Raw genomic sequence first — 14,600 nt, forward strand, 5'->3', positions numbered from 1 at the left:
CCCCCCCCCCCCTGTTTTTCAGGAAACAACACTCAGAAGATTAACGTTAGTTCAAAGTAAAACGGTACAGGGTGCTCCAGGAAAGTCCCGCAAAAACCCAAACACATTCCCAGGTGAAATACTCACACAGTTTTGACAGCGTTTGAGAGCAGTAACAGAAAACACAAAGCAACAACTCAACAAAAGGTCCAAACACAAACACGGCACAACGAACGGTTGGTTACACATGAATTGGAAATTAATTTCTTAATTGGCCCGTTAACCCCAATTACTGGAATTATAGGTGTCAACACGAGGGTTAAAAAAAAAATCCAACGCCACTGTAAACACTCGACGGCTGGGTTAATAGTTTAGTCAGCCACACCGGAAGCCAAGAGCACCGCACAGAAGGAAGGGGGCTGTGCAGCGAGCAAGTGCAGGAAGAACAGTGCAGCTCACCTCTTGGGGGCCTCGCCCTCGGACTGCTGGAGCAGCCGCCCCGAGCTCTGGTAAAAGCCCTTCAAGAAGGAAGGGGCAGAGAAGGACGAGGGGAGGCTCGAGGGCGCGGAGTCGCTGTCATGGCGAACGCGTCGCGCGATGGGCACAGGGCTGAACACGAGCAACAACAGGAAAAACTTCATGAATATAATAAAACATTACTGTAAGTCGGTCACATCTCACACATCATGAGTACATGCTACACCGCTAAGCAATTTGATTGGCTGGTTGTAAAAAACAAAAAAAAAGGCCACCAATCGAATAACTTCCATTTTCTTTAGCAGTTTACTTTTTACATCAACCTGCTAACTTCCTGGCTGGACTCTGAAGTTAACGTTCTCTCTAGTTGTTAAAACTAGAGCAAATAACAGCAGTTGTACAAATATTAACACGGGGGTTTTGCGTTTACTCTTTTGCAAAGCATTTAAGCTGCTGTGGAATTTGTTTTGCCTTTAAACTCAGGCTCCTTACAAAGAAACAAAGACAGTCTGGAAGCCTTAATTTAAATAGCCACTGCAAGCCACATCCTGATTTTTAATGATATCACTGGCAAATAAAAAGAATAAAAAGCAGTATACCTAGTTTAAAAAAAATGTGTATCCGGTGCAGATTGTTAAATCGGTTATAAAAAATAAAAAAAAAATAGCTCAAAAAAATAACATGCTAAAAATGTGATGTACATTAGCCTACATTACTTCAACCAAGGTAAGTCGCTAACTTCAGAAGGTTACGGTGCATGGGGAAGATCTTTATTTACTTGATTCGTCATACTTTTATTCTTTAACTGGTCATGATGCAACTAGTTTGAAAGTTAAACGAAAATCACTTCACGCATTAGAAGTTAAAAATAAACATGTTTAGGTCGAAAAATTGACAGGCTCCACTTCCCCAAAAGAATGCATTGCAAATAGACGAGAGGGTAAAAAGAGAAAATATTGAACAAAATATAGCATTTTAAGTAGCTAAAACAAGAATCTGTTCTTTCTTAAGAGGGACCCTCTGGACGTATGGGCCTCTCAAATTATGAATACAATAACCAAAAACCTTTCTTACCAAATTTCTTGAAACTGAAGAGGTTTCAATATTTTTTCCTAACAATACAAAAAAATGTACATTCAAGTACCCACACTCACCTGCTTTGGGGTGCATCGCTAGCAAGGGAGTTCTGCCGCTGAAGGGGGGACCGTGTGCTTGGGGACCTTGTGTCTGGAAAAGTTATCCGCCTCTTGGAATTGGAAGACGATGGCAAGCTGCTGAATGTGTGAGCGCGTCTCCGAAACAGTGGCGAGTCAGGCTCTTCTTCTTCGGCAAACGGCAGCCAGAGCGAGGACACAGGCGAGGCAGGAGGGGTGGTCGGAGGAGAGTCCCCCGGCGAGTAGTCCTAGAGGGGCATCAAATATAAGGGTGAGACCATCCCTTTCTGCCCAGCAGCTGCTGACCAAAACAAGTCTGCTTGTTCATCAGCACAAGGGCTGAGGCTCATCCGTTCCAGCACAGCTGCTGACAGAGGCAAACAAACCCCGGCCATCTATTGTATGCTAATTGACTTCATGGCCACCAAAACCCTTAAAACGGCCCCAGTCTCTTAAAGGACAAGTTCAACAAACTGAACTTAAGGAGAAAGAGGATTGCAGAACAATCACTAAACACATTTCAGGCATGAACCTATTCACATATTACAGTAGTTACTTTAACAGCGCACAACTGTTCTGCAAGAGGCAAGGCTGAGAAAAAGAGCCTTGCAGATTTTTTTTAAGTTTCCTTTACAGCCACAGGTTTCCTGTACAGCCAGCAAATATCCATCCTGAAAAAAAGCCTAATGCAACAGAGCCCGATAATCACCGGCGTGCTAGCAGCAGGAAATGACATCCATGAGTGCAGTTCGGTGCCTTTTTTCACCTCGGAGGAAACAGACTATCCGATTAGACATTGTTTGATGTAAGGGCGCATCATTAAAAACAGGAAACAACTGACAAGTGGGTGAACGAATGATAAACACACAAGGACACAATAGGCAGCAGGCTCTACTGTATCCAAATAAGTTGATGGGAAGAATGTAACTATAAGTTTACGGTTGATCCTCGAACACCGCCTGAGCAGCCCCGCCCATTCCCGGACTCTGATTGGGGTACCCTTGATGCAAACTTTGGTGGAGTCCACTGAACCCGAGACAACGTGGCTTAACAACGTTTTCAAACACTTGCACAGTCTTTTCAAAATTGGACTGCCACCCAATGGTTTTGCTAGAAATGTAGAAGTCAAATGTTCCAAGCATCGTTAGATAATTTTGATTTTAAAATGTGTTTTTTTTAAATCAGAATGTATGACTAAAAATCTGTGATGTAGGACAGTAGTTCTTACCCTTTTGACTTCTGTGGAAACCAATGTATCACAAATGGAAACCAGGGATCCACAAGTCTATTTCACGATTTGAACCTCAACAAAAATACACAAAATATATACCAACAATACACACTATATAAATTCAATACTTCTACTTCCCTCTGCAACTGCTTAAATATGATAGCAAACTAGACCCTGATCAGACCCACGTCATATTCATAAATCAATAGGTAATCCTGCGGACTCAGAGCTCTCAGAAGAAAGGATGGGGCAGAAGTATAACTGGATTGACACTAGCCGCATCGGAAAGCAATCAAGTATGGTACTTACAAAGCTGAAGACCATACAGGGTCTTTGAGTCAAAAGGTGATAAAGACAGCTATTGGATGAAAGCTAGAAGACGAGGTGCTCATTACGCCAAAGTATATGCTGCCTACTGGCAAGTGGTACTCTAACTGGAGAAGTATTCAAGCTCTCCTGAAGAGTGCTGTCATGCCCCCTTCCCAATACAAGAAGTAGAGGAGCTGCCAGTCTGTAGGCACCTGACCATGATAAGCAGCGAACGAGAGAACTTGCAGCCTAGGTGGGCCTTTTGGACAATCTACCGGTGTACACATGCATGGATCACTGAGCAGTTATAACATTGGCTATCCAAGTGTGTAGATGAATATGATTACTAGAAAATCATTAGCAATTCAAATGTGTTTTAGTCATAAGCTGATTGATGGTCAGATCAGTGCATGCTTGAAAGCGAACAGTGACTGACCATATTCATATATACTCCATCACGTCCTAGCAATCATCTTCTGACTAAAACAATTTTAAAATGCTTGATTATTTTTCTTTATTGATTCTATTAATATATGTATCAAATACATTGGGGAGGAAATATAGTAGATCCCAAGTAAGTGGAGGGCATCAAGACCCAGTTCTCTGTTGCAAAACACACCGTAGAGATCTGCCATGCATTCCACATTCACATGGCGTAGGCAAGAAGGTCACCAGACTGACTACTCCCTTACAGACTATCTCTGTTAGCATAACCAGGTACATAACATAATAGAGAAATCCTAAAGTCCAGTCTCCCAGCCAGATTGATGAGCTTTTAGGTACAGTGGGTGCCCTACGTCTCAAAAGTGGCACAGTCACCAAGTAATTGAAGTTGCACTACTGAATACCTGGTAGTCCCATTAAGTGAACAGCACAACTTCCCAAACTAGCCCAGTAACCTAAAAGCCCTGCTCAATGCTTGAGAAGACAGGCTAAATATCCAAGTTCTTGTTTGCCTCTAACTCAATCTTTTGTGTCAGACTATTTTGTAAATTCATCCAAATGTGAGTAGCTCCAAACTTTGTTTTTCGCCAATTGGCCTTGGGTTCAATGCAAATGACATGCACCACGCCACTAAAGTTGTTCTTAACTGTTTTGCTGGGAAAGTAAATGTCTGCAGTATTTGAAAAACGTTTAAATGAATCAACGCGCTTTCCTGGATCAACTAAGTAACTACTGAGTGGAAACACAATTAAGATGGCATGATAAATTATGCTGTAGCGCATGAATGAAGCACAATATCCCTCCAGAAGATCATCTTGGCAGAGTAGAAGTCCTGGGGTACTTGATCAGACCACCTTTGGGGTTTTATTTATTTATTACTGAAAGCATATAAGAAGGACAGTATCTGCCGAGTACAGGTTGGCTCTCCGCAATGGATGCCAGTATCAGGGAAGGACTACCAAACTGCTGCCAGAGTATCGTTGAAATTAATATATATATATATATTATTTTTTTTACAGGAGTTTGCACCCCTACAATGGCAATGGAGAATGTTCATGATCTGGGTTTCTTATCCGATTACAATTTATCCATCAAACGTCAACTTGCAGATGGAGAACATACTCTTCAATCTCAGCTCAATAAACTGTCGCATGTTTTGTCTTTCTCAATTTGTGACAGAACAACACATGTATGCTGGGTTTTTAGCGTCTTGCTTTCTGTATTTCAAACATTTTACCTTTCTCTCTCCATTAGAACTAATTAGAATCTCCAGAAGATACAAAGCAGACTTGTTAGAGAGTTCCTTGGGTTGTGGACTGATCCTGTTGCCCCAGAAAGATATCAAAGATTCTGTGGGCTACCCATCCTACAGCACACAGAGTACTAGAAAATATCCACACCAAACAATCTTTTTAGAGACATAGGCAAGCAGCATCGCTATACAAATATAGCAGAAAACGAGACTTTCTTCCTGGAGGAAGCAATGCTTATGAACGACCAATAAGACAGTTTTTATAGTTAGTAACTTATAGCAAGTCTTAGTCCCCATTCATCTGGGTTTCTGTGATCTATGGCAGGCATGTATTTTAGAAGGGGAAAGGCAAACCTACTTGCAGGATCACTGAACAGAGTCTTTAGGAGAACCTGGCAAAAACTAGCACTGACCTGTGAAGTGACACGCATCATTTTATGTTTACAATAAAAGTAAGAAAGATCCAACCTGGATGTTTTGCAGATATCATCCCACGAAATATGACAATTTAAGGTGAAATGGAGATCCTTGGCACTCACTGTAAATGATACAAAACACACAAATGCAAAAGTCGAACCAAACCACCTTTCTAATATCGGAGGCCTATTTTCCATTGGGGTGCATCACAGATGAAGAATAGCCTGCGAAAGGGATTATCAGATGTGCCCTTCTTAAGTAGAACATAAGACAGTGACAGTCATCTAGAGTGTTCAGGGTCTTTTTAAATCACGGATAATTTCATAGAAATTTAATCAAACCTGGAATGATTAATGTGGAAATCTAAGAGCACCTTGATATGGAAGGATGGATGGGCAGACAAGGGAATCCTGTCCCTATAAAAATGCTTATGGTTGAAAAAGAGAGCCTGTAACGCCCTAATCCTAGCAAACCAACATAATGTGTACTCAAAATACAACCAACCAAGTTGTCTGGTTTATATAGTTGGTAGCAGGTGTTCAAAAGTCTTATACTTGGGAAAAACCCAACTCACAAACTTGACATCCATATTGGACAGAACTTCTGAACACACAACCACAAATTCAATATAACCTTAAAGTAAATCTTCAATACGCCATTTTTCAGAGAAAACCCTTCTAACAAGGAATTCAAGTAGGCCTTGTCTACAAGAATAAAATAACTCTCCACTACCAGATGAACTAAGTCTGCGAACTAAGGGCAGTTCAACCAAAGAGTGAGCAATTAGCCCATGGAGCTTCCGGAAGAGATTTTGAGTTTGGAAATGACTTTATGAACTAAAGAAGGAGGACAATCCCTTCCCACAAGGAAGAGGCATGTGCAGGTCTCCCTAATAAGTTTGTTTTAACACTGGAGGTCTCATTCAAATGGAAAACCACCATCTACATACCCTAGATGAGAGGTCATTTCCACACGTCAACAGCAAAGCCATCACATACAGTGCAATTATGTGCCCCTCTGCTGCTTCATATAAAATAGTAAAAACCAAAGGAAATGATGGACGGAGTGTTGAACATTGCAAGCACTCACCCCCAGTCAACTGATCTGGGTTTAATCCATCACTGTTCTTTAGCCCACTCTGCCACCCCAGTTCAGACATGGCCATATGCAAATCAGTCTGACCCTGTGCCTCATGGGAACAGTCCAGCCCGAACTGCCAAGCCATGCCTTCCCTGGCCCGGAAACAAGCTTCCTAGGACCGGTTTCTGGCATTTCAGCCGTCTTCAGCCAGGCTTGCTTGAATCTGAGCAAGGGACTCACGTCTGAGCATACCCTGCCAACTTATGGCGAACAAAGCAAAAACCAAAGGAAATGATGGACGGAGTGTTGAACATTGCAAGCACTCACCCCCAGTCAACTGATCTGGGTTTAATCCATCACCGTTCTTTAGCCCACTCTGCCACCCCAGTTCAACACTCCGTCCATCATTTCCTTTGGTTTTGCTTTGTTCGCCATAAGTTGGCAGGGTATGCTCAGACGTGAGTCCCTTGCTCACTTTGCCACTGGATTCAAGCAAGCCTGGCTGAAGACGGCTGAAATGCCAGAAACCGGTCCTAGGAAGCTTGTTTCCGGTCCAGGGAAGATATGGCTTGGCAGTTCGGGCTGGACTGTTCCCATGAGGCACAGGGTCAGACTGATTTGCATATGGCCATGTCTGAACTGGGGTGGCAGAGTGGGCTAAAGAACGGTGATGGATTAAACCCAGATCAGTTGACTGGGGGTGAGTGCTTGCAATGTTCAACACTCCGTCCATCATTTCCTTTGGTTTTGCTTTGTTCGCCATAAGTTGGCAGGGTATGCTCAGACGTGCGTCCCTTGCTCACTTTGCCACTGGATTCAAGCAAGCCTGGCTGAAGACGGCTGAAATGCCAGAAACCGGTCCTTGGAAGCTTGTTTCCGGTCCAGGGAAGACATGGCTTGGCAGTTCGGGCTGGACTGTTCCCATGAGGCACAGGGTCAGACTGATTTGCATATGGCCATGTCTGAACTGGGGTGGCAGAGTGGGCTAAAGAACAGTGATGGATTAAACCCAGATCAGTTGACTGGGGGTGAGTGCTTGCAATGTTCAACACTCCGTCCATCATTTCCTTTGGTTTTGCTTTGCTTTATATAAAATATGCATGTCACATTAAGCATGAGGATTAACACTTTCTGAGCAGGGACAGGGAAAAATATTCATTAGGCCAGAAGCATTGTCTGCTACCTTAGAATGACATTGTAGACAGTTGAATCCAGCCAACGGCCTTACATGTAGAGGCAGCCCAAGACGTTCCCTACGTATACTCAGGAGTTGATGGTAACGTGTGGTTCAAGAGGACAGAAATCTAAGCTCACAAGCCAACTGACTTCCTCGGACTTTCAAAGGAGGTCATTCAGGGCACCTTACAAAAAAATGGAAGAAGAGTAATTGAAACCCAGACTCCTGGCTCTAATCTGATATAAGATTTTGTTGCCTCCTTTACTTCCAAAGATGGACCAATGGTACCAGCAGAACGAAAGAGACTACAAGCCCAATGGCTCTCTGGAACCAAAACCACTGATGAGCTACAGATGAAATTTTTAGATACAGGTTTGAAAAAAGTCCAACACATTTTTGTAGAAGCAATTTCCAATTTAATGTCCAACACAGCTCCAATGCTGGAAATTGGTGGGAAGAACATAAAGCGTACAACTACAAATTCACGTGCATGCTGATCTGGAACAAAAGTAAGAAATAGGTAATAATCCATTAAAGGGGGTCAAGCTCCTTGTGAGGGAAGGGAGACTGGTCAGTCACTCACTAAAGTAGATGTAAATGTGCACTCCCTGTTGATGCAGACTGTCAACCACCAAAGCTATAAATTTGCCGAAGACACAGGACACTAAGTTCAACCCGAAGGGAACTTCTTTGTGCTGGTACTTGACCCCACCCTTCCTCTGTAACGTTGGTGGGAACCACACAGGAATTCAGAAAAGGGCATTTTCTCAAACAAACAGCACAAATCAAATCCTCCACCCAGAGCACAGAGGATGCACCACCGAGTCAACATTTCGTAGCATATAGTCAGCAAAAGAGGTTGAGCTCTAAGATGATGCGCAAATCTCCATTATCCTTGACAAACTGAAAGAATAAGAAGTAAATACCTTACAATCTGCCATGGGAACAATATGAATGGCCCCCCAAAATTAAGACATTTTCGCACCTCCACCGGAGCTTCTCGGACATTTGGTGGGATGAGTTCAGACCAGGTAAGAGAAAGAGACAAGGACCCTGATACCATGACCCACAACTATTACTGTATAATGAACTTCCAGGCCATAAGATGGAAATAAATCCTTTCCCAACAAGAGCAGGGTACTCCATGATCCCAAGAAGAGAGTTAATGTTCTTTCTTTTTTTAAACGGAAGCTGAGGTTTTGGAAATCAAGGAGAACAGTAATTGCTTCCTCCTCTGAGCACTGTTAGATTGTTCCTGGATATTTCAAAGCTATAACATCCATACATGGACTGGCTGAAATCAGGCCGAGACTTTATCATCATTGTCATTTTCAAATTTTCACACTCATTTTATTTTTGATGGATGTTGTATAAACAGGCAGACCTGGAAAAGTATCTCTAACACGGTAAGGAGGACCAGCACAGTAAGAACCAAAGGAGAGTTTGTTGGCTGTTGTATTCAGGAAACTCTAGCCCCTTCCTTCACAGGTTTTCCTTTTTTTGGATTAGGGCAAAGAAGTTCTTGACAATGAATGTGAGAGTAAGTTCCAGAAAAAGACAGGAAAACATCAACAAGCCTAGCAGCTGTATCTACTGGGGCAAAACCAGGGCTGTCTTCTTGCTGCCTTTCATTGCATCCTGAAACGTTGTTCTGATGTCCTTAGCAATGTTAAGGAAAAAATTTTCCAAAGTGTTCACATTTTAATGGCACAATCCAGAATCAGAAACTGTCTGGCAGATGTGCAAGAAGAAATTCTGATACACTCAGCCTTCTACCCGATACAATCCAGAAATGTAGCCTACTTTCCAAAGGCATAAGGGGCTGAAGGGTTCTGTAAAATATTAAGAGTGGCCATCAAGAAGGACTGAGTCAGTAGTTAGATATCTCGGTGGCAGCATAACCCACTTCCTCTTCCCTCTGCTCCTTATAAGCCTCTTGCTCATCTCTAAGGATTCTGCCACATCTCATGAAGCCCAGCAAAATGTACGCCTACAAGAGAACTGAATATTTGTCTAAAGATGTGGATTTAAACACTGGCTTCAGAATCTCAATTTCAACTGAAGCAAGAAGGCCCTGCCTCAACTCCGTGCAATGCCTCATGTCAGAACATGTAAGGATTCCATTTGAGGAAGTTTCTTCTTCTAGGTTGTCCCCTTCCACCTTCCAATTGGTGTCTGGGTCTCTGGTGGAAAGAGGTAGGAGGTTACAGGATGTGTAGCTGAGTATCACCTGAGTCAAAGGGCCAGCAGCAGGATGCTCTGGGAAGTCTGGGTCATAAGTACTGATGGTAAAAGAATAAGGAGTGTCAGTGTTAGCATCTTGAGCTGAGCATGGAAGCAGTTACCTTTACCCTCATAATCACCAGGCCCTCTGGCAGGTGGACATCTGAGGCAGCAACTATGGAGACCAAGTGGGAAACCAGGAGACATACAGTGATGTCAGGTTTGGCAGCAGAAAGCCAAACCAAGTTTGGGGTAACTAGTACATCACATCTTCCACTGGCTAAATCTATTCCAGTAGAGATACAATAAACTTTTGTGACATATAAACTGAGAATAAAAGCAGTATATACATTTTGAATGGCTTCTTAATTTCTAGAATCTTGGCAGACAAGATGTGAACAAAGGTATGAATTAATCTGAATGAATAATTTCGGTTATGGTTTGTTGTGTGGACATCCGGTTCCTTTAGTAACAAGTATAATCATCGAAGAACCAATTGAACCTGTATATCACAAGGGGTATGGGTGCAGAATGGAAACAGGATCAACAACTGAATACAAATGCTTTCAACAGAAAAGATTTTAGAGAACCCTAATGGGAGATTTCAATTTAAATTCTAAGGGCCAAACGAGTGACTCTTGGAAAGTACATTACATTATATACAGAATGTTTAACCACTAAGGAACTCATTCCCCAGTATTTGTTTTTTCATCTCACAAATCAAAGCACAATACTTTATGTCAGTGATGAATGGTTCATTCACACTCTCGTCCCGGGAAGAGAGCATCCTTAAAAGAGTGTCACTCTAAAATAATTCCCAGTTCTTCACAACTTGCCATCTGAATACGTCCAATAGATTTCTACACATGCCTGGAGTAAATGTCACACATTTTAAGGTCACACAGTGCTTCTAATTTCCAGAATTTACAAGAGAGAATCATGCATATTTTTTCTCTTCCATATGGAAAAATATTTTTCCCCTGTGGAGGAAGCACCTTCAATGTCACCCCTACAAAATATGGGGGTGTTGCCTTCCCACTACCACCCTTAAAGGTACCTGCTCCTGTCTTTGAAATGAGTAGTTGCATGGGTACCAAACTACCTTCAAAATAGCATTCTATTTTGCTAGGAACACTCCTACACCAGGGCCCCCACATTTCCAAGCCTAAATTTATGATTGTGGAAACTCATCAAAGTAATGTATTATCTGCCACTGGAAGTGAACTTTGCAAAGATTTTGTAAATCAATGGATTGAATTTCGAGTAGCAAGTGGCTTCTTTTTTTTGACAGACCTAGATGTGTATAAAGCCTGTGTGAATTAGAAATTACATGTACAAGCTTCTCATTCTTCAAAAGCAAGACTCAAATTTAATTGAATTAAGTTATTATTGAAGTAGTAGGTGAAAACACAAGCTATGGTTAAATATTTTAAAACTGCTAAGGAATACTATACATACCCGATCGGAAGCAAAACTGTTGCAACGTTCAAAGCTGTCAATGCTCCCAAGACGACCTCGCATTCTGTTAGCTCCCTGTAAAATCAGGCAGAAGCACAAGTTACTACTTGTGTAACGATATATCTGTAAGAGACATTAGTTAGTGATAGATTCCTTACCTTAGAATATTCCCCAGGCGTCAGTCTGGATCCGGAAAGTTTTCTGCTTAGCAGTACCCCTGCGCGCCGGTAGGTGGCGCCGTGCGGCTCCGCGCCTGTCACTGGCGTTGTGCATGCCGGAACGACGTCACGGAGGCTACTTAGGCGCCACCCATGCGTGCAGACGTCAGTTCTGTACACAATTTTCCGTGCCGAAATGCAGAGTCATGCGAGAAACTGACCTTTGGTGCATAAAACTAGGTCCCTAAAAGGGGATAACCTTAACCCTAGTAATCAGTTCGCAGAAGGAGGAGGATGGGTGGGGCGGTAAGGAGTCTATCACTAACTAATGTCTCTTACAGATATATCGTTACACAAGTAGTAACTTGTGCATCTGAGAGAGACACGTTAGTGATAGATTCCTTACCTTAGAATTGATACCCCAGCAATACCAACCCCGGTGGTGGGTCTGCGAACAAGATTACACCAGAAAGTCACGGAGCACAGAACGGCCAAAGAAGCAGTCTCTCCGTACCTGACTGTCAAGGCAGTAGTGCTTGGTAAACATGTGCCGCGAGGCCCACGTAGCTGCCTGACAAATATCCTGCAAGGGGACACAGCGTCCCAAAGCAGTAGTGGCTGCAGTTGCCCTGGTCGAATGGGCACGCAGACCCACAGAAGGCTCCTTCTTGGCCAAGGAGTAAAATGCTTTGATGCACAGTACGACCCACCTGGAGATGGTCCGTTTGTGCACCGCCCGACCTCTTTTGGCGCCCACGTAGCCAACAAAGAGCTGATCATCCACCCGGAACTGCTGTGTACGCTGCAGATACAATGCAAGCGCACATTTAGGGTCCAGACGATGGAGCCGCTCCTCGTCCCGTGAAGGATGCGGAGGCGGAAAAAAGGTGGGCAAAGTGATGGTCTGCCCGATGTGGAAGGGTGTGACAACCTTTGGCAAGAAAGAAGGACGTCTCTGTTACCAGAAGCTAGAAGGTGTTTGCTGAACGTGTGGGAGCCAAATGATTATGATGTGGCGCAGACGCAGTGGGCGACTTTGGGGAATATGGTGGCTAAACGCGACATCGCACAGTTATGGGGTTCTCAGAGGTCACCCACGATCTCGGTATGGAAGGAGAATATGGACTGGTGCATGTTTAGAGAAAAGACGGTGTATGTGGCGAGAGGCAAGCCCAGGAAATGGTCTAAGGTGTGGGGTCCGTGGAATTCTTATCGCAGAGACATCTGCGCCCCTCCTCTGGCGATAGTATTGGATGTTCCTTTGTCCCCCTAGCTGTACATTCCTAATTTGCTATGTCATGAGTATGCTACAGTTTGACTTTTTCTCCACTCCCGGGGCCCCCCCCCCCTCCTCTGTCGCAGACCATTTATGCTTACTACGTGATGGGGACTTCCCTACCCCGGGGAGCACGTACTGATACTTATAATTCTTATTGCATTGTTCGTGTGAAATGTTTATAAGTTTTAAATTAAAAGCTGAAACAGTCTTTATACTGGTATTCGCATACATACTGCTGCCTTCACTCAGAGTGCGGACGGACTAACGGGATCTTTTGATTGACATGTCTGTATAACGATGAACTAACTCTTCTCGTACTACTTAGCGGCCGGCCCAAGTGGTTGTAGGCCCATGTCTGTAACTCTTTGAAGTCAAATAAAGGTTTCTTTTAAAAAAAAAAAAGAAAGAAGGACGTTTTCCTTAGAACCACCTTGTCCGGATGAACAGAAAGGAAAGGAGGTTTGGAAGAAAGAGCCTGGAGCTCACTCACTCTCCTGGCAGAGGTGATAGCTACCAGGAAAGCCGTGTTGAGAGTAAGAAGACGTAAGGGACAGTTATGAAGGGGCTCAAAGGGAGCGCACATCAGAAAAGTCAAGACAAGATTCAAGTCCCACTGAGGCATTATGAAGGGCACAGGTGGGAACGTATGCGTAATGCCCTTAAAAAAACGGTTAACAACCGGGGACTTAAAAAGAGAAGGCTGGTCAGGAAGCCGTAGGAAGGCAGAGATAGCCGAAAGATAACCTTTAAGAGTGCCCAGAGCAGAGCCCTCCTGGGCCAAAGAAAGAAGGAACTGGAGAACCTTATAAAGGGGGGCAGAAAGGGGATCCACAGTCTTAGCTGTGCACCATGCCACAAATCTGTTCCACCGACAGGCGTACACCGTTTCAGTGGAAGGACGCCTGGCTGCCAAGATGACATCACAGACTTCGGGAGGAAGATCGAAAGGTGTCAACTGTCGCCGCTCAATCTCCAAGCATGGAGGTGGAGACTGGACAGGTTCTGGTAGAGGACCGTCCCCTGCTGTTGCGACAGAAGATCCTCCCGAAGAGGCAGACGGAGCGGGGGATCAATGCTCATACTGAGTAGCTCGGGATACCATACTCTTCGAGCCCAGTCCGGAGCCACAAGAATGACTTGGGCTCAGTCGCGCCTGATCTTCTTCAGCACTCTGGGTAGTGGTATAGGCGGAAAGGCGTACAACAGACCGCAGCTCCACTCGAGATGAAAAGCGTCTCCGAGCGAGTGCCGCCTTGGCAATTCCTATACGCAGAACTGATGACATTGCGCGTTCTCTTCGGTGGCGAATAGATCTAGCCAAGGCTGTCCCCATCGAAGAAAGAGACCTTGCGCCACGTTCAAGTTCAGACGCCACTTGTGATCCACCATGACCCGGCGGCTGAGTTCGTCCGCCCTGGCATTCAGAGAACCTGCCAGGTGTTGCACCACCAAGGTAATGTCTTGATGTTCCAGCCACGTCCAGAGGCGCAGAGCCTCCTGACAAAGGGTCCACGACCCCACCCCGCCCTGTTTGTTGCAATACCACATGGCGGTGGTGTTGTCCATGAACACCTGCACTACACTTCCCCGGACAGAGGGAAGGAATGCCTTCAGTGCAAGTCAGATCGCCCGCAGCTCCAGAAGGTTGATATCGAACCGGGACTCCGCCTGTAGACCAGAGGCCTCTGATCTCCGCCTCTCCCATGTGGCCTCCCCAGCACAGGAGGGATGCATCCGTCACTACCGTGTGCTCCGGTTGGGGAAGGGAGAGGGATCTGCCATCGACCCAATCGCGATTATTGAGCCACCACTGCAATTGCCGTGCAGTGCCCTCCGAGATCTGGACATGATTGGACAGGCAACCCAGATGCTGCGCCCAGTGAAACTTCAGGTCCCACTGCAGAGCCCGCATATGCCATCTGGCATGCGGCACCAGCAGGATGCAGGAGGCCATCAGGCCCA

General features: G+C 44.6%; 1 protein-coding gene across 5 annotated transcripts in view; it reads right to left on the minus strand.

The window, feature by feature from the left end:
* TBC1D4 (TBC1 domain family member 4) overlaps positions 1–14,600 on the minus strand; it is a 623,735-nt gene that overhangs the window by 137,130 nt on the left and 472,005 nt on the right. For 4 of the 5 annotated variants that reach the window (XM_085622012.1, XM_085622013.1, XM_085622015.1 and 1 more), the window contains 3 exons: positions 11,202–11,276; positions 1,611–1,858; positions 439–588 (listed from right to left, as the gene is read on the minus strand). In XM_085622012.1, the coding sequence (XP_085478138.1) occupies positions 439–588; positions 1,611–1,858; positions 11,202–11,276 (473 nt within the window). The remainder of the gene's footprint in view (positions 1–438; positions 589–1,610; positions 1,859–11,201; positions 11,277–14,600) is intronic. The other variant, XM_085622014.1, reaches the window with a different exon arrangement.

This window comes from Triturus cristatus, chromosome 8, assembly GCF_964204655.1.
Source record: "Triturus cristatus chromosome 8, aTriCri1.1, whole genome shotgun sequence".
Taxonomy (NCBI): Eukaryota; Metazoa; Chordata; class Amphibia; order Caudata; family Salamandridae; genus Triturus; species Triturus cristatus.